General features: G+C 41.5%; 1 protein-coding gene across 2 annotated transcripts in view; it reads left to right on the top strand.

The window, feature by feature from the left end:
- The first annotated feature begins 4,973 nt into the window (after positions 1 to 4,973).
- The window catches only part of LOC142379736 (myelin basic protein-like), a 48,450-nt gene continuing 32,920 nt past the window's right edge, over positions 4,974 to 20,503 (top strand). Inside the window, exon 1 of one of the 2 annotated variants that reach the window (XM_075464951.1) lies at positions 4,974 to 5,208. Coding sequence is in view for 1 of the 2 variants with exons in the window: in XM_075464950.1 (XP_075321065.1) it covers positions 16,407 to 16,476 (70 nt within the window). In the remaining variant the exon portion in view is untranslated. Of the gene's footprint in view, positions 5,209 to 16,391; positions 16,477 to 20,503 lie in introns of those variants that run through there. The other variant, XM_075464950.1, reaches the window with a different exon arrangement.

The raw sequence follows: 20,503 nt of genomic DNA on the forward strand, positions 1-20,503 counted from the left end.
GGGTATTGTGATATGTAGGGATACTGGGACTAATATAAATGACCAGGTTGGGAAGAGGGAGCAAGCTGAGCTGGAAATGCAGCCAAGGGTAGATAAACATGAGGTGGGATTTGGACACCAAAGGCTGAAATTCTATGAGCTGACTGTAAAGAAGCCAATTGTTTTTGTGGAGGTACATAATGTTTGGCTGTGCGTGGCCTGTTGGCACAGGAAGTGGTCATGATTTGGGCTTTGATGTGCTTAAGTTAGAGGCACTTGATTGACATGAAGCACCTGGCTATGATTTCCATGGGTTACAGCCAGTTAGCTAAAACACACTCATAACATTAGCCACAAGTACACTTGGGCTTAATGTGTTTGGCTGCGTAACAAAAGTCCTGGACAAAGTCATCTGTATTATGCATAAGCAGACACTTAGGTGTGAGATGTTTGATCTGTGCATGGCTGGGAAGAGAATTTGGTTCTCTGAATTTAATTCTGTTTGACTGCGCTCCACAGGGCTGCGGTTACACAAGGGTATTTGACTGACAGTTACAGAAAATAGATTCCCACAGCCTCCAGCTGCAGAGTGAGCTAAAGACTGTGAGTGCAGGCTCCTATAGATTGTTCTATGCTTTCTAACGGGAAACATGCTTCTTTAACATAGAATCCCTCTTTGTTTATTCAAGTGTATTTTTTAAGCTTTTCAAACAATGATTGTTAGTTCTGCAGGTTCATCTCAAGTTCAAATTGACACTAAAGTTTATGAATGTTGAAAAACGCGAAGAACATCAAGTAGAATTAACTAAAGAAAAATCAATACACGACCGATGAGACAAAAAGATGGCAAAAAAAAAAACAATAAATGCAGAAAGTATTAGGGACTACATCTTGCCTAAGAACTTCATAAACATCATTACTATGGAAATGACTTACAGATTACTTTCCGTTAACTTATCTCACATCATAATCTTACCACAATTTTGGAGCTTTTGCAGCTAGGCAATATGAAATGGTTGCTGTGATACTGAGTTTATCCTCCTGACAGACAAAAGGGATTCGAAGCCAAAAAAAAAGGAGCAATAGCTTTGTCTGGATTAAGAAACTACAAACAGACATACAGACTTTATCATGCTGGCAGGTTCTTGGACGGGGGAAATGTAATTTTGGTCAGATACATTAAGCCAAAATAAAACGTTTTATTTTCTCGAGGAATTGAGGTCTCTCGGAGTTGCATCCCTGAGGTCCGCTCTGAGTTTATCTTTAAAGTTGTGGGAGATTTAGCAGGGGATAAAAGTAAAAATAGACAATTCTGTCCTCATTGGACAACACAAGACTGATTCCATGATACATAGTGATGGCTTCTTATGGAGATTTTGAAGGGAAGAAGGTGTTGACATTCCATGAGAGAGCATTTTCTTTATCTGAGCCAAAACAGAAAAGGAGATTGAATCCAAAAAAAAGAAGAAGAAAGATGCAAAAGCCTTTCAATTCCGATGACACCTTTTTTGAGTTCTTTGATTGAAAAGTTGAAGTTTCTGAATAAATTATGAGCATATTCATCAATTATTTGAGCAAAACGGAGCATTCAGGACTGAACAGTCTAATACGATTTGTTATGAATATCCAATCAGTATCTCATCATTCATCAGTCATTTCTGTACAAAAATTGATTAAAAACTAAAAGTTGAGTCCAAACAGGCTGGTGTAGACCAATTACAAAGTCATTAGAAAGTACACCCTCTTTAATTTCTGAAGGTTTTATCGGGACATGAAAATTAGGTGAATACTAGCTCAGATGAATGACAACGCATCCTGTTACACCGTGTCATTATCCAACTCAAAATAAGCAAAAATGCATTGAGTGCATCACATGTTTCAACGCTCCGAACAGCCACCATTAGCAGCATTAGAAGTTTCTGTAAGACGGTATCAGCCTGTTGTGGGAGCATTTTGGACCACCTTGCTTCAGTTTTTTGTGGTTTGCAACCATTTGTTTATGCACAGCTTTCTTGAGATCCCACATCGTGATTTCCATCGGGTTGATGTCTGGACTTTGACTGGACCATTACAATTTTTTTTATAGGCATTCTGTGCTTGGGATCATTTTCCTAAGTGAGGCCTGGTTTTAGCTGTCAAACAGGTGGCCTCACATATGACTCAAGAATACTTTGGTATGCAGAGGAGCTCATTGTCGACTCACTGACCACAAGGTGCCCAGGTCCCGTGATCTCTCTCACCGATGAACCCAACACAGATTGAGTCGAAAAAGGTGTCCAACAGTGCAGATGCATCAAAAAAAAACCAAGAGAGATCATATTTTTCTACGATATGTTCATCGACAATCCCGACATCTCCAACAGCTGATTGTGGGCTTTGAGTATACAGCCCCTTGAAAAAGAAGAGGCTTTGTCCTATCAGTCCTTTCCAAACAAGCCGTAATTGATCAGTCTTTCTCTGTCATAAACGGTAACATTTAGCATGCTAACTGAGGCATGTAGAGTCTGAGATGCAGCTCTTGGGCTTTTATGTTTTTTTTCTCAGTTTTTGTTAAATAAAGAATGAGAATCTGTAATATGTCAAGTTGTATTTACCTGACTTTCAGACCAGATAAGGACCAGAAGCTCCCTAATAAATATTTGACTAAGATGGATGTAGTGTTTGCTGTGCTTCTTGTTTGCCACAATAAATGTGGTAGTTCTGCAGATGATGATGTATATACCAGGTTCAATTGTAAATCATTAATAACTCATTGTTATGATGCTTTCATATACTCTCTAATTCAAAGTTTGGCAGGAAGTAAATGATCCATTTTTGATGCACACTCTGTACTCTGGCATGGTAATGAAGATACTGAAAAGCTTAAGAGGTTAGCTGACTGTTTCAAAAGGCCATCTAAGCCTTGGGATGCACCCTCAATGCAGTGGTGGTTGGTGGGCATATAGAGAATAAAGGGCAAGGTGTCACTTCTGCCATTTCATTCACAGTGTTTAAAGATATCTTAATCAGCTTTGCACTTACAAGACCAAACACAGCAAAACTAAGCAATGTGAATGCAAATAGATATCATGGCTGCCAATTATTTGCTCATAACATCTTTTATTCGCTCATTTACAGTACCTAGATTGTATATTTTCTCACTTTGGGGTCATCGTATTTTGCGAATCCTGTTGCAATTCAATCATTAAAGACATTTCAATTCTCCAACAATTTCTTCACATGCAATAGCAATTAAGAGGTGTAAATAAGGAGTGACTGAAAAAAACAGTTCTGGGGGATGGAAGATGTAGCAGCACCCTTCAAACGAAAAAATATCACGGGTGTTTTTCCCCCGCAGACATTTCCACATGTGACAGCAGGAAATGCACAGGTGTTACCAATAATACGAACAATGGCTCACTGAGCCAGTATGCACAGTGCTGGGGCCAGGAACTGAAGCAGCTAATTGGTAATCAGCCATCATAAACATAATAACTTACACCTGGGCTTTTTTTCCCCCACATCCCTGTCTTCTATGATAAAGCCTGCATGACTATGTTTTAATACTGAAATAAAAAGCACATATTCGACATGTTGAGAAGCAGTAATGTCAGCAAAATTATCTCTAAGTATGAAAGTTTTGAAGCTCAACTTGAGTTTGTAGTTGAAGATAAATCCCTCAGAGGGAAGATTTCATGGTCAGATTAGGGAGCGTTGAGCTGTCCTGCCACAATGACCATAAACATGTGTAGATGAGTGAAGATGAGGCATTCAGCCTGTAGAGCGGTGTACCAACTAGTAAGCATGGTGGTGGTAGCATCATGCTGGAGGTGCTCTGCTGCCAGATTTCGCAAAGCGGAAGTAGTAACGAAGAAGAGGATTACCTCAGATCTCTTCAGTATAACCTCAAACTATCAGCGCAACAGCTGAAACAAAAGCTAAATTGTTTGTTCTAACAGAACAGTGACGTCAAAAAATGCATCAAAGCTGCTTGTGGAATGGATAAAACCGATTCAAATTAAGCTGTCTGCGTGAACTTTCCAAAGTCCTGTCATTAATAATATGTGGACTGTGCTTAAAAGTCGAGGACATACCAGGAAACCAGTTAAACTGAACATTGCTGCCGATTTCATCAAAAGGGGCAAAGGGGGGTAATACATCTAACCATAATTCTGCCCAGCGTCTTATCTTCCTGTTGTTCTTGTTTTCTCTATTAAAGTTCTGCCTGAAAAAAGAATTACACACAGAAATCACTGAAAGCCAAATACAGCCACGACCGTCCATAGATCACAATGAGTGTCTGTAAAATTGATTTAGGAAGAGCATAGAGCAATGAAATACTTCACCACCCGCAATGTAATAGGTGCAGGACATAATTCTGCACAAGAATGTACCAATCCAGCTCATTTCAAAGCGTCTTCAAAATGAGACATTTGCATAAGCAGCACATGTTCGTGCACAGGTGGCTGTTATACTTTAGAGACCGTTGAATGTGAGAAAATAGTGAAGGTGTAGGGACAGTGCATTAATAAGGGCGGATCCGGTGTTAATTTACTGTGCAGGCCTGACCAAAAAAATAAAAAAAAAAAAAGAGAGAAAAAACTGTTAAGAATCAAATAGAAAACTCCTTGTGGTTTACATTGGGGTAGCGATACGAAAGATGTCTTTATTTATCGTGAATTTATTGGGAATGGTATAGACTGTCAGGTTTTTCAAACTTTAAAGGAGTCTGGGGGAGTGAGCGCGGATAAAATAGTAAGGGAGGATTGCCACTGCTCTCCTGCAACCTGCAACATGGGCAACCCACTCACCTGTCGGTTGCTGGTATAGTGCAACTTCTTAAACGCGTTGGATCCTATAGGACCTATTACTCCCAAAGCACGTTCTTTTTAACCCCCCCTATAAGTGCTCCCGAGTCGGTAATCATACACAGACGTGCACCAACGTGCTTCCAAGCCAACATTTCTTGGCGGACTGAAGCTGCATTCCGCCCCACCCCTTGCAAACAACATCATCACCACTGTACCTAAATCAGGAAGCACGGATACGTTGTTTTTCTTTCCCCCCCCCCCTTTCTAACGGAGACACTAAAGTGATTACAGCAAAAACCAACCGTAAAAGGGGGAAAAGGCGTTATTGTCAACGGTGTTGACAACCACCGTCGACCACTGCTGAAGAAGACTGACAGTTGGTTACATCCAGTGCAAGGCTCAACTGTGGATGCATTTAACACAGACCAACCGGAGACGGGTATGTGCACTGTCAAACTGATCAAATTCACGTTTGTGTTCAAGCCGATGTAGGGAGAGAGAAAAAAACTAAACAAGCACACGAGCTCGGTGGTGTATATGCAACAGCCGCTTTGTTGCGGCTTTTTTTTTTTTTTTTTTATACGAGGGCTGGTTACGTGGTTTTTAACTATAGTAAACATGTTATCCACGTAGACTTGTTTACACTGCGTAACAGACGTCAAGAAACCCTGCAGGTAAAAAAATGTGCTTTTTCGCTCTCTTCCGTGTTGTCCTAACTTGGTGTATGAAAGCACATTAAGTTTTAATGGGTTTAAGCATCTCTCTCACCAAACTGTCAGTTTGTCATGTGCTTTGACTGTGTGGCCCCCACCGCCTGCACTACCCCGCCACCCACCACGACCATCTCTTCCGCTCCAATCCCTCTTAGCATATATCGTAATTTAACGCTTATTTAAGCTCTGGTAGTGCATTATATACTTTGCACGAGACTTAGCAATTTTTTTCATAACAATTGGATGGTTTTCTTACATTCGGCATATACGACGCAAACAAAGCAGTCTCAAAATGTAATGAATTTCAGTTTGTATTGAGCAATTACTGCGCACTCCTACCGGAAATGTGTGTAGCCTTGGAAAAGATGAACGACTGAGTCGTTTGCGAAAATAGCTATTTATTTAAAGCTTTAATGCAGACATTTGAATTACTAAGTCGATTGTATGTGTGCCGAAATTAGCATTACGGTCAAATTGAGACTTGGAAAAACTGAATTGTGCTCCACGAGGCATTAAGTCCTGCTCTGATGTTTGTCATCTTTAAATAGGAAGATTTGAAAATGGTAGTTTAGCATTTGTATTTAGGGGCAGCACGGGAGGGGAACATGTCAATGTTTGCTCCTAACCTACAGTTTATATTGTCTGCCAAAATACCCCACATTAATACAAACACAACTTTAGGGAGCCACAATCTTATTTTTTTCTTCTTTAATGACTAGAGTATCCATTTTTTTTCAGTGTTTTCACAGTTGTTGAAATCATTTTTCCGCTGGCTTTCATGACACTCAATGTAAAGCCCAGAGGAAACTTAAGTATTACATCACTCTGCTTCCTAAGCAGAATGCTTGTCTGCAGCAAGCTCCACTTGTTACCCAACTTTACATAAAAACACTGAAAGCCTGTAACAGAAACTGAATGGACTCCGTTGGCTTAAATGAACAAAACAGCTTCAGCACTGCCCTGTTGGGGGGGGAAAAGAGTGGCAAGTGTGCACAGCAGCTGAAGATCCTACAATAAGCCCACAGCTACATTTCTTAATCACATGTTGTCAGTTTGATATGAAAGGGGAGATGGGAGCTCAAAGCTGTGATTACGTGCTCGCTTACTGTCGCTGCTTGGCGCAGGCTTTGAATAATGCACTCGCATATGAGTGGGTGCTTTTGTCTGAACTGCACAGATTCATTAAAGCCTACTGCCCTGAATGCTCTCGAGCTGGAGAGTCCTGTGTGAGATAACCTCAGGCCTTAACTGATGCTAATTACAAACAGGTTTAATCCTCCCCTTTTTTTTAGATCTTCCTTCAGATGGTGAAACACTTAGGGTTCATCCTTTATATCAGCACGGTCACAGCGCGTGCACGGCAGTCTGGCTGTACTGTTGTTTCAGTTTTAATACAGAAAATAGAGAAATCATAGATTTAGTTAAATATCAGGGATTACTAAGTATTAAAGGTATGTAAAGCCAACGTTTTTGCTGAGATAATGAGATGGCAAAACCTTAAGGTTAACCTCTACATGCTTTGAGGAGAAAACTCATGTTCGCCTGTGAATACCTTTCCTGGATAGGTCTGTGGAATGCATTCCACTGAGTTTCGCAGGATTTGCCCCGACCAGGAGAAAATGCCAAAGGCTTTGCTCACACCCTCACGTGTTTCGCTTGACATTCCTTTGTCTTTATAAACGCACTGCACTTACAGCAGAAAGATTGGAGAGTACTTCTGACAGAAATGTGCGTCTCCTGTCAGAATTTTCGGCACCGAGGGACGTTTTTCCATTTTGCTCGCTAAATGCACTACATCGTGGCAACAAGTTTTCTCAGGTGATACACTGAGGTTAGTCGACTTCCGTGCTTTCAGACTCACAAACTTCCTCCTGCTTCTCACTTCCCCTCCTGTCTGTGCCTGTTCTTGGCAGACAGGTCGAATCGCATTACCTCCTGTATGAACACCTCTTGAGCAGCAGCGCAATGGTTTTGTTCATTTTGCCCAAGGTATGACGCAGGCAGTCAGTCCGGGGTGCTATTCTGAGAGCATATCCCATCATCCGCAGTATTTAGTGTGGGAGAGAATAACTGTTTTGATCAAGGACAAAAAGTGTAATATAGCCTTTTTATTTTGTCTCTGTATTCAGATTGAGAAGTCACAGATTGGATTTTTAGGCTGGAAATGTAATTGCTTTTAATAATCCATTTGTTGGGCTGCGACGGCTGCCTTGTGCATCCTGTGGTTATACTAGCTTCAATTTTGGCTACAGGAAATGTCGCTGCATGTAAATATGGTAGAGGCAACGGAGGGTCAAATTTGAGCTGATGTCTCACATCCTCAATGAAGGTGCTTTAAATACCAGCTATGATGCTGCAGCTATCCTTTTCTTTTTCCAAAAAGGTTGGAACTGGAAGCAGTGGGACACTGTGTAAAATGTGAATTCAAAACTTGCAAACCTCTGAATAAAATAATGTGTTCACAATAGAACAACAAAATAAACGTCAAATGTTGAACGTTTACACGTGCTCATCTTGAATTTGATGGCAGCAACACGTTTAAAACAAAGTTGGCCTTGAAAAGTAAGTCGTACTAAAAGGAAGTAGCCGAAGGTTAATTGGCATCAGATCAATAATATGATTGGGTATGAAAAGAGCACCCTAGAAAGCCAGAGTCTCTCAGAAGTAAAGAGAAATGTTCAGCAATCTGCAAAAAGCTGCGTACAATGTATAGAGCAATCTCAGAATAATGTTCCTTAATGTTCCTGTGAAAGTGTGAGTGCTTGGAATATTCAGTCATTGACATACAGTACAGAACAGACTGTATATATTCATCATCATTATCATTTATTTACTCATCGTCAAAAGAGTTAAAGAATCTGGAGATGCCTCTGTGTTCAGGGGCCTGACTGAAAACCAGTGCTGGATGCCTCTGAACATAGTTCCCTGTGCCATCTGCTAATGCAGGTTAAAGTTCTATCATACATAAAAAAAAAATCCATATGTGAAACAAGGGGGATCCAGGAACAAAGTGAATTTAAATGGACAGAGAGAAAAGGATTTTGGGTCCGAAAAATCGAAATTTGAAATTTGGTTTGGAAAATGAAATTGTGGAGAGTGACCATCCACCTCGTTTTCGGTGCTCAGTTCAAAAACCTGCATCTCTGATGGAAGTCGATTGCATTAGTGCCTACGGAACTGGCAACTTGCACATCTGGAAAGGCACCATCAATGACGAAATGAACATACGGGTTTCGAGAAACATGCGCTCCCGTCCAGACATCTTTTTTGCATATTTTAGGAAGACGATGCCAAACCACATGCTGCATCTGTTACAACAGCATGCCTGCAGTCCAGACATTTCTCCAACTGAAAGCCTTTCGCTCGTCGTGAAACACAAAATCCGTCAAAAAAGACCAAGGGCTTGGCTCGAATCCGATATGGGACAAGACTGGAACGACACTCATCGAGGGCCAGCAGCTGGTCTCCTCAGTTTATAGACTGTTGTTAAAAGAAAAGGAGATACTACACAGTAGTAAACATTGCTCTGTCCCAACGTATTATTGAGATGTGGAACCGTCATTAAGTTCATGTCAAAAAAAAGTTTTTTATAGAATGCCTCACTTTCCACATTTAACATATTTTTATGTTCTATTGCGAATACAATACTGTGTTTATGAGACCTTCAAATCATTGTATTCTGTTTTTTGTTTTTTTTACGTTTTTATACAGCATCCCAACATTTTTGGCATTGAGGTTGTATTTCTGGTCTTGGATAGTAGATCCAGAGGGGCACCGGCTGTGCATCACCACTGAAGAGTATTGTCCTTATGCTTCAGGTCCTTGGCTATATTAGCTGAACTCCGAAACAAACATCTACTTGAAAGAATAAAGCATTCTCTATACATAGCACTGGACCCTTGGGATTATTGTTTTAAACAAACATTCCCATAGAGCCATATGTGCCGTTTCAAAAATGTCCCACAGCAGCTTTTTCTAAGAATTCACTCACGTTACACTTTATTTGTCTCAGCAGTCACACTCCTGCAAAACATCAGACTGTGTGTCATAGTCTGAAATATAAGTCCAAGTAAGGGGGTCCTCATCTGAATGAATCACCCACGTGTGAAACCATTCATGTTGTGGTTTTAGAGCAAGAAGCCAGAGTGGCAGCGACTTTCATGTTTCAGTCGGGCAGCTGGAGCCCAAAGGCAGACGTTGCCTCGCTCTGTTGTGGAACTTCTGTAGTTCAGCCAAACAGTCATGTCTGCCTGCTCACCAGTCTGACGAAACCGAAACTCCTTCTCCAGTTTGGCCCCACGCACAACTGTCCTCACAGATAGACACCGAGGATCTCAAACCAGGCTGCCATTATTATCTGAGAGGAGTGCGTGCTGATGCTGATGATGAAGGGATGCTGGCATGACGAATGTAAATGCAGGGCCCTGACGATCAGACACGACTGTGACGGCCTGCCCTGGCTTCAGTTGGTTGTTTAACGATCACAAAGAAAGCTGGGCTAAAAAACTGGCTTTTTATGTCCTCGCTATGAGTATTTTTTTTTTTTTTTTTTTTGCCATTCTCACTTTGGTTTATTTGCAAAAATGATTTTCAATCATTCTTAAGCTGCAGAGTGTTTTCCTTGTTTTCTCCATTGTCTGGAAGCCATTGAAAAAATTGCTGTGACGGTATACTTGAGTGCAAGGTTGGCCTACAAAAATACCTGAAAAACTAAACTATCAGGCAGAGTTTTTGAGATTTTGAAATAAATATCAAAATCATGAATATCAAAGTATTTGACCACTGATTTTTCTTTGGCCAATTCTGATGATGAGTAAGAAGATAAGATTGATGTTTGAGTGTTTTTTAGAGGTGACTCTCATTTCTTGTCTCCTGTTTAAAACAAAAACAAGAAAAAAAAACACCTGTGAAGATCGCTGATCTAAGTGATTCAAATAATAATAGCCTTACGTGCTCTAATTACAAAACCTGCAACTCGTAGTTGCTGAAGACTATGACGCAGCGTCACATTGGCTATGACTAAATGAATCTCTTCACGATAATCCCTTCCTTTAAATAAAACAGAATAGTGGTCATTTTCTGTAAATTTTCTGCTTATACCAGTGATGTGCAGTAATGGGTTACTGTAATTCGATTACTTTTTCAAGTAACGAGTAAAGTAAGGGATTACAATGGCAAAAAACAGTAATTAGATTACTGTTACTTTCCCGCAAGCAGGCTGCGTTACTGTGCACCTCTCGCAACGTTTTTGTCATCCGCTTTGAATTACCTCCACACCGCAGACATTCGCCCAGCTTTAAGCTGCTGCCGTGTTCTGCTTCGCTTTACGGCACGCAGCAAAGTGACGTCATGCCGCATGCGTTTTTTCTGTGTGGAGTTGAGACAGTCTGACTCTGTACCACCACGTTACAGTAAATACTAAGCTGTTGTTTTTTTCCCATTTATTTTTTAAATATTATAGTTCTGATTTTAAAAAAATAAATAAAAAAAGAGAATAAATATACATTTATAGATAGGCTATATATCCGATCCCTGATCGGGATGTAACGTCCGATTCCGATCGAGTCTGAAACCACGTGATAGGATCGGGAAATCCCTAGCTAACGTTACCCTAAACTTTAACAGATAGCTGCTTTCAAAGAGCGAGAAAAGTTTCTGGTTTTATTTCAGTGGTTAACAAATGCATTGGGTAATAATATGCTCTTTCAGAAGGAATGCTGGGTAGTATCATAGCTGATAACAAAACTGATTAACAGAGAATGCCACTCTTCATACCATTTAAATACCATCCCCCTGGCTGCCGAACCATGTGCTTCTTTCTTACAGGGAAAATTCCAAAGCTATGCTGTGTGGTGTCTAAACTGTAACTGCGCAGGTGTCGGCAGTGGAAGGGGCTTTGATCAATGGCCGAGAAACTGACCTCAAAATAGCAATGGGGGATCATTTGCATTCGGGTTTGAGTTAGTGATGCACTTCTTATTTGGTGACTTGCCACTTATCTGCTAGCATAGAACACCAGCACAAAACAGAAGCCTGTCTCCCAAAAGCATGACATGCACTTAGGGCTGGGCGATATGGAAAAGAGTCATGTCACAATATTTATTTATTTTTTTATATCAGTTGATATCGATATATATATCGGGTCCATAACTTTTAGCATCCACTTGAACCCCTTATTTTACACTGTGCTTATTTTTAGCATGTCTTTTGCAAAACAATGAGCTACTGCATTTGTAATATCACGGTGTCTCTTAGATTTTTTTGTCATACGGCACGGCGCTGGATAAAGCAGACTCTATGGGCTTTTGTTGCTGCTGCACAGGTGTTGTTATTGGGGGAAGATTAGCACTTGTTCCGGGCTGTGTTTGTAAAAGTTTGCATTCTCCGTGCTCAAACGGGTGGCGCTGCTTCAGGTGATGAAAAGGATTAGCGGTATTCCCTGTCTTTGCCGGAACATGTGCTCAACATAATTTGCAGTGCGCACTACTCTGTTTTGTGTTGAACTTCAAAAAAAAAAAAAATACTTCCACACCACCAAACTTTTCGAGCCCTTCTTATCAACAATGTCATCCCTTACGCCTTGGGCTGTGTCTTCCGTCGTTTCTTCCCGAAGGAGCACCCATTTTCTTCTTTTTATACGGCTGCAGCAGCTAAAACAAACACGCCACGGCTAGCTGCTGGCATAGCTCTATTCCAGCCACGTGATTGGTTCAGTGCGACGCAACTCTCGTTGTCATTTGCTATTTGTATTGTCTATCAAAAGATGGACAAATGTAATCTATCGAAAAGTATATCGACCGTGTTTCATATCTCTGTCGAGGAAAAGTTATTCCTCGATAGCTATTGTTATCGTTTTATCGCCCAGCCATACGTGCACTGCATCTCTTTCACCGTTTCAAACTTTTTTGTATGATTAACTCGATACAAAACATTATTTAAACACTAATAATGCCTGTAGAAAGATTGATAACGGCCTAATTTTCATCAGGACGAGTGGTTTTCTGAGCTGGACAAGTATCGGTGTCTTTGTGCAGCCGCCTGTGAAACCAGTTCACTGGGGCTCTTTACCAAGTGCAACATCTGAAAGAGCAGCGGCTTCTGCTGGCTTTCATGTTTGATAAAAGGCGATGCGTGCCACTTAGTTCTCAGTTGGATCCGTATTGTTGATTAAGATCCACAGAGACATCTTTGATTTGAGAGCAACAGAAGGTCCTATAACCTTGAGCTGTTTCAGTGATCTAATAGTCGGCGTCCGATCAAATTACAGTTGCATTTTTAAAATGAAAGACAAGCTGCAAAAATGATTGAGTTGAAGGTCAAATTGAAGCATGAAGCATACTGCTAAAAAAAAAAAAAAAAAGACTAAAGAGACTGAAGTCAGCCAGGTTAAATGTGAGACTGTCTCTTAAACAGCACTGTTCACACAGATGCCCTCCCTCATTCACAGATGTTGACCTTTGACCTCATATCTCTTGGCAAGAATAGTGTGCTCTCACTGGCAGATTAGCAGAGTGTTATTACAGTTATTTCTCTCCTCCTTGCCCTCCCCCCCTCTCTCGCATATATGCGGACATGCACCAAATTCATTACGTAATTGACTCTCACAGAAGCTCCTGACATGGTGCAGACATAGCAGGCAGCTGGAGGAGCTGCTGTGTCACATGCTTGGATGCAAACCTCAAGCCAAACAAAGGAACCAAGCAATTTCCAGACAGGCACACGTGTTCCGGTCAGAGAAATGGGTTTGTCCACATGTTGTGGAGTGATATGCCATGAAGGCATAGAATAGAATTTTTAGAATAAAATATGTATGCTGTGGTTTCCTCTTGTGATTCTTAGCAGTAGGTTTGTGTTAGTTCTGCTCCACGGGAGATATACATATATATATAGATATGTGTATATGTGTATATATAAAATGTGCTTAGTTAGACAGAGATATGCGAGAAAGACAGAGCAAACATGCTATTGTGCTGCAGTACGAAGGGACAAGCCGTCTGCTGAGCCAGTTAAACTCCTAATGTGCAGTTAGATGGGCTTTCCTTACTGCAGCTGCCATAAATCTTACGCGAGTGGAGTGTTTTTATTCGCTTAGCACAGAGATTGGAGGCACACAGAGACTAGACCAGCTCTCATCAATGTTGAAGTCCCTTTTTTCTTAAATTATTGATAACTTTACAGTTTACAGTAAAGTGGAGGCTGCAGAGTTGGGTTTTCAGAGGAAGTTATGTGCTCGAGCTGTTTCCCGGGGAACAGAGGCCAGCAGTCTCAGAAGTCACTGTGTCACCTTGGTGAGAAATATTTAAAGCATGTGGCACGCTATGATATTACAAAGCGGCAGTAACACTTTTTTTTTTTTTTTTTATTAGCAAAGACTGTGTGTGTTTCTGTTCATGAAGGCGCTCTCACCGGATGAAGCAGGGTTTCCTGCATAATTTTAGTCGTAAATGTTACGTCAGGGTCAGCCAGAAAGCGAAAGGATCGACTGTTTTCATTCAATCAGCTCGATGAAAAGTAAAAGCAGCCCAAGCAAAAAAAAATTAAATTCTATTTTCCTTTAATTGACACAAATCTGACTCTTTTGATGCACTGAATTAGTTTTGATTCGGCTGTTTGAGCTAATTTCCATTAGCTCTTCAGAAAACTTGGCTCTTTGTGGGAAGATAACTCAAAAATAAATTGGATTCTGACTGTGTTTAGCAAGAGCACACAGAGTAAACTGATTATCTAAAAGAAATTATGCTTATATGCTGCTGCATGGCAGTGATGTCTGTATCATTTGATTAGATAGTCTGGTTTACGTTTCTGTTACTTTTCCTTACCCTTGATCTCGCATTTGCATTAGGATGGAAAGATAAGAGTTTCCTACCTTCTCTTGGCCTGTCGACATTAAACTGTCATAAAGATGACTTTGATTACAGACGTGACTGCCACTGTGTTCAGTTTTAGACCCCTGTTATAGTATGACTTAATCGTGCAGATGCACCTTTTAAGAGTAAAATCATTTCGTTGCAATAAATACTCAAACGTGCTCACACGATGATGTAATTTAAAGCCTTTAGTTCTTACACATTGGTTGACGAGAAAAAAAAAAAGAAGCACGAAGTGTCACGGGCTCATGTGGCCTGCAGTGAAATACGACGTCAAAGTAAGTGTAGAAATAAGTTTGACAGTTTTCCGTACCATCCCAACTTTTTAATGGTGTTTTTTTTTTTGTTTTTACCTTAAATGTGTCACGCTGGGGATCTTTCCCACCCGGTACGACACGGGTGGCGTGCGGCGGGCGAAGGTGGATGCTGAGCCTGGCCCTCGGAACTTTAACCTCCGTCCTGCACCTTTCTTCCCTCCTCCGCTGGAAGTGCAGGGTTCGGAGTCACAGCCTTCCAATCACTGTTTTCAACCTTCTTTCAACTCAAATAGTGAGCCGTCTCCGCGTGTGTTTGGATTTTCTAATATCTTTTAAATCTGCGGGTATGTATCGAGGCAGGATGTATGAATCTGAGCTAATGGAAACACTTTGACTGGCGGCTCTGTTTTTCTGCCTCAGTCTCAGCACATTAGTGACCTCTCTGTTAGTGGAGTCACTGACCTCGAACCTCTTAAGTCCTTTACCCTCGCATGTTCCCAAATGATTATTAGTTCTCCCCACAGAATGTGCCTTTAAGGGAAAATTGTCCAAGAGCATTTCGATGCACTAATATGCTGGACAGAAAAGGGAAGTAAATTGCCCATCGTTGTTTACTTGGCTCCTCCCGTCCGCTCTCTTTTGTTATGTTAGTTACTGCACTACAAAGTGACGCTTTATTTAAGGAAGTCTATCTCAGACAGAAGAGTCTGTCCCTGCACACCGTGTTTTGGCTTCGTTCAGAACTGCTTCTCCAAGCAAAAAAAGTGCAAACATACTGACTGCCTTTCGATAAGACAGACCTTCTTCATTTCACCGTTCCGACAGTCGTCGTGAAATCTGTGCATCAATGCATTTAGGAGGGAAAGATTGGGATTTTGGCTGTAAATAACTTTACAAAACTTGAACCAAATCTGCAGCCGGTGGCCCAGAAAAGACACCGCAGGTAATATTCTTCCATCTGTTCAGCTGTCAGTCCTGCTGACAACTCCACCGTCGCACATCATTTTCCTGCAAAATGTGAGAGCCCCCGGAACACGATCTCTGAAAAGAGAATCCTGTCATTCGGACGTGATGGCTAATACTTGTAATACTCAAGGAAACGGAACATCAGGTTTGAGTAACTCGGTGAGAGCTGTCAACAAAGAATATACAGTCTGTTTTGTTTATTTCAGCGTGCAGCCGTTTTCCCACTAATGACTCCCGTTTTGTTTTCTTCCTCCGAGCCATGTAAAAAAACATTATTGGCTTATGAGGGTGATGATCTGAAATGGCTTCGGGTAATGGGCTGGTCAGAGGGATGTAATTGGTCATATGTACTGCACTGTCCACTTTGGGGAGATAATGGATTCTTCGAGGTGCTGGCCTGTGTATGTAGCCACCGGAAAATAAAGAGCTTTTTCCATCTTGATGATGCATTAAAATCCCAAACAAAAATGTTTCCAGATATGCACTTAGGCACACCTGGTGGCTAAATGCAACCTATAGGTCTGAAACCAGAAGGGATTATTGAAATGAGCTTTTCCTTGCATCGTTGTTAATTATTTGTTTTTAAATTACAGGGGTGTGTGTGTATGTGTGTGTGTGTGTGAGGAAACCAAAAGGCCATGCAGTACAGTCTGTGCTGTTTTAGTGGTGCAGTTGTATTTTTCCCTGCTGTATCACACCCCGCCTCCCGCTCTTCTGCCTGTCTGCCTCTCTCCTTCTCCCTCTCTCACACTCCATTATGCAATCGTCAATTCTTGCAAGTCCTTGCAGGATCGCGGCCTCGATTGTGTAACATTCAAGAGGGAAACGCTTTGTATGGCCTCACATTTACCCACAAAGGGTCCGGGCAACGTGTCACGACATCCAGCAAACATCAGAGTCCTCAGTAGGTAGTTTGATGTAGATGTTTGTTGATGTTCTGCGTATCAGTAGCTCTAAAACCGCGAAGGTCGTCTGCGTTAGATACGTGTGGTCGTGTTTGGGTGGAAAAAAAACACACCCTCTCAGTGGAAAACAGAAACACAGAAACCGGGTTGTTGTGCTTCGTTATTCTGTCTCTACTTTGCCTGACACTCTGTTTGAGGATGTCTGAATTAGACAAGAAAAGTTAATTTTGCTTGCACTAATACTTTCACTTGTTGTTATTCCATCGGAAGCGACAGAACGCCCTCATGTTCTCTGTCTCTTGCTCACATTCACTGCCTCCTTCAGCTGCCAGTCTGCGGTCAAGAAATCAGCCACCGCATTTAGCTAGTCAAATTATCTGCTGCTAAGTTTGGAGCGCAGCCATATAACGGCCATTATGGTAATGCACTGAAGCGTCCCTCTGTGCTCGAAGCAGAGAAGGGCAGAAAGGGACGGTCGTACATGGAGGGTAATTAAGGTTTTTGAATCGTCTCCACATTTTCTTCTTCTTTTTTTTTTTTTTTTTTGGCAGGTGCTTTTTTTTGAAGGGAAAAAAAGACGCTAAGAGCCGTCAAAATGTGTGAATTAAAGGGAAGAGGCCCACGTAATGTGCGTGTGAGTGAGTGAGTGAGAAATGATGGGGTAACGGGCTCAATATAAGCTCACATTGGTTTGGAAGCCTTAAATATATTTATTCTGAAAGTTTTAGTAAGGAGCAGCCCAGCAAGGAACAATCACAGAATTACATTCATGGCAACGGGTTGAAGGACCGGTGAGCTAAAAGGTCGAGTGAATAAGAATAGGTGATCACACACTGTAACTTCTGTTAACTGCAACAGGTCCCACAACCACGTCTGAGCATGTGGAAAGGTTCTTTCCCCTTTAAGATTTAGCGGTGAACGCGGGGCAGCCAGTCGGGATTTGCTGTCAGATCTGAGAGATCTAGGAGCTGAGTGGAAGCGAAAAAAGCCTGTGGGGCCCTGGATATGGAGAGGTTTGAAAGCAGTCAGCACTGCAGGGACCCGATATTGAGTTCTAAAATAATCATGGAGCAAGTGAAGGATGCCCTGGACTAGGGTGATGCGTAAGGACTTTTTAAGTACCTGCTTTACGAATAAATAAAGAAGGAAGGGGCTTAAATCTGTTGAATTGGACTAACTTTTTCCAAGTCAAAGATCTGGCCACACAGATAACAAGTTAGCATAAAAATGTCAATATTTACTCAGTACTTGGATCAAATCAAACAAATCACTGTCAGTTATGTTTCCATTTCAATTCACCCACTCGGCGCTAAATAACACTTTAACTGCACCCACTTAGGAGACGTGTTGAAATGCGTCAGTCTCTGGTTCCCTCTGCCACCGACTGAACAGAGCGGGGACTGAGAGAAGTGTGTCTGCAAGACCTTCCTGTCGCAGTGCAGGGCTCCAGGTCGCCTGCCTGAAAGCAAGTTCACACGACACGATTACATGTTGCATTGCTCAAACTACCAACCATGCGACTCTTATGATTGGCAGTCCCGGTGGTTTCACAGTTTATGAGTGGTCTGCAGCAGGAGATCACCCACTACAAGAGTTTACCCCAACTCGTGTGTCTGATCTCTATCAAGCAGTCCCAGCTGTCAGACAGACATTACAGTATGATAGAAGTGACTCCTGTGTTTACATCTGGAACTTGCCAAGTGTGTAGTATGTTTGTTTAGCCCTTAACCTACTGGTCAAGAATCAGTTACCAGATTTTGATACCCACTAATATCTGTCTTTTGAGAGCATTGCAGAATCACTTAAAAGGCTTTCAGCCCTGTATCAATTGACTCAGCAGTTGTCGTGGTATTTTATCGGCTCCAGCTCGGCACTGATTGGAACAAAGATTGGAACTTTCAAACCTGCTGTGTTGGGCTAACGTCTGCAATCTACTGTGCAGGGCTTTTTGCGTTTCATGGAGCTAAATTTGCTCAGATCCATATATCTGAATATTTGGACATAAAAACACGATTTTAGAGTACGTAAAGTGTTTATTCCAAAGGGAGCCATTGAAACTTTACTTTGTTTATCCTAAAGAACCTAGGAATCTGTGAAAATCATCTGTAAAGACAAGACATTGATTTCTCCCTGAGTACCCTCATAATGCAGAATGTGTCAAACCGGCGCGGGGTAGGTGCGTAAGTGGGCAGCCATGGTACCGCCGGACTGTGTCACCTGCAGAGGGAAGTGTTGTTGCTCCTCCTTTGTGCACTAAAAACTATTTTCATCACGTCTTCAGGACCCTGTGTCAATCTGCCCGCGTAGTTTTAAAGGGGAAATTTGTTCTGTTTTTGTCCAAATAAATAAACCACTGTGCAGTGAAAACCTTGCACCCCTCCTTTTGTTAGTGGTTGGAAACCGCTGTTCTACAGTCACTTTGTAGATAATCTGTAAACTATGCGTAATGAGCAGTTTGAAACCTCAGCTAAACGTAATAGTCTCTCGTTCATCAAGCCAAAGTAGTGACAGATGCTTGATGATATAAATCAAATATTTTTAAAGCGTATTATTAGACTAGCTGACGTGTGCACAGCGATGGCAAGTTATTCTACTTTTTAAAAATGTGTTGCACTGAGATAACACATGCGAGCACGGGCCTCGATGGCCCACTTGCATCAAGTCCACCTGTAGAATGCAGCACAATGCCATCCCTTCATGTCGTCATAGTTACAGGCTTGTCTCCTAGAAGTTGGGGATAGTTTTTTGACTGGTTCTCGAGGTTGAATATCACATCTTTGAAATGTTGACACATGGCCGCAAACTGAACTCTGCCTTCCCTCGGATCAGGGCCATTCACAAGCCACCTCCAATGTTTGTCTCTGACGTGAAAATCGGGATTTGAATCTTGTGTGAACATGCCTTAAAGGGCCACAAGAGCTGTCATTACGACAGTAATACTTCAAACTAAGAATTTCAGTGTTTTCAGCTCCAATGAGAGTTTCAAATGCTTAAATAAATTTAATCAGTTTTGTTGTTCCAAGGTTCCATCTGTTCAGTGCACAGTGGATGCAATGACACCTCGCAATGGGTTTTCTTTGTAATGTGAACTTTCTATTTAACTTGTACCATTGACAGTTGCATTAGGCAAATTAGGTGTTTAATCATGTGTATGACGTGGTTTCTATCCTTGATTAATGTCTTCTTTTAACTGATTGACTTATCTGAAGGGAGTGGGGAACTTGGGTAACAGACTGCATTCTTGAATGAATTGCTCTCAGACACTGTTACCTTTCAAATGTCGAGTTCTCCACTTTCCTACTCGCATTTCTGTTCCAACTGTCAGAAACCTATTCCAACATGAGAGTGTACGATGAATAGACTATCAAAAAACCACATTACCGAACAGTTGTATTTGGCCTGAGCTATAGCAGCAGTATTATTTTTGACTGCATAGAAAATAAAGAAAGGCCGGGGGGGTCTCAAAGATGATGAAAGCATTTTCTGGTGTCTTCAGAGCTCTCCCGAGAGCCAGAAATGCATGCTGTGATTATTAGAAAGTATAGGCAAATGGTCCTTGTTGGGGGGGGGGGAGTATTCCCAGAAATGATGGGTGCAGGCTGAGGTTTAGATAAATATTCACCCCTTCAGCTTTTTGCTGTACAGCCTTTCGCTTTTTAAACTTTGTACGTAAATGAACGTCCGTCTGCCCCTCTTTACTCAAGTTAGAATCCTTAATTTCTTGCTGTCTTGCTTCGTTATTCTGTCATAATAATGTTATTCTGAGTTCGGTTGTGCCAGAAGCATAGACACTGGGACACACGAACACGAATAAGTCTTGCCTTCTAGTGCTGCATGATTGACTACGCCGTCATTGTGAACGTTTATAATCGCGTTGATTAATCACGGCTGGTAATTAAGCCACTTTTTATATGATAAAGACACCATTACTTTCTTTTTATTCCTTTCTTTCTTTTCCGGACCAAAACGCCTTTGGTCACATGGCGGAGTAGCACACGATGATTAGGACGTGATTAATCGGTGGCG

This window comes from Odontesthes bonariensis, chromosome 5 (genome assembly GCF_027942865.1).
Source record: "Odontesthes bonariensis isolate fOdoBon6 chromosome 5, fOdoBon6.hap1, whole genome shotgun sequence".
Classification (NCBI taxonomy): Eukaryota; Metazoa; Chordata; class Actinopteri; order Atheriniformes; family Atherinopsidae; genus Odontesthes; species Odontesthes bonariensis.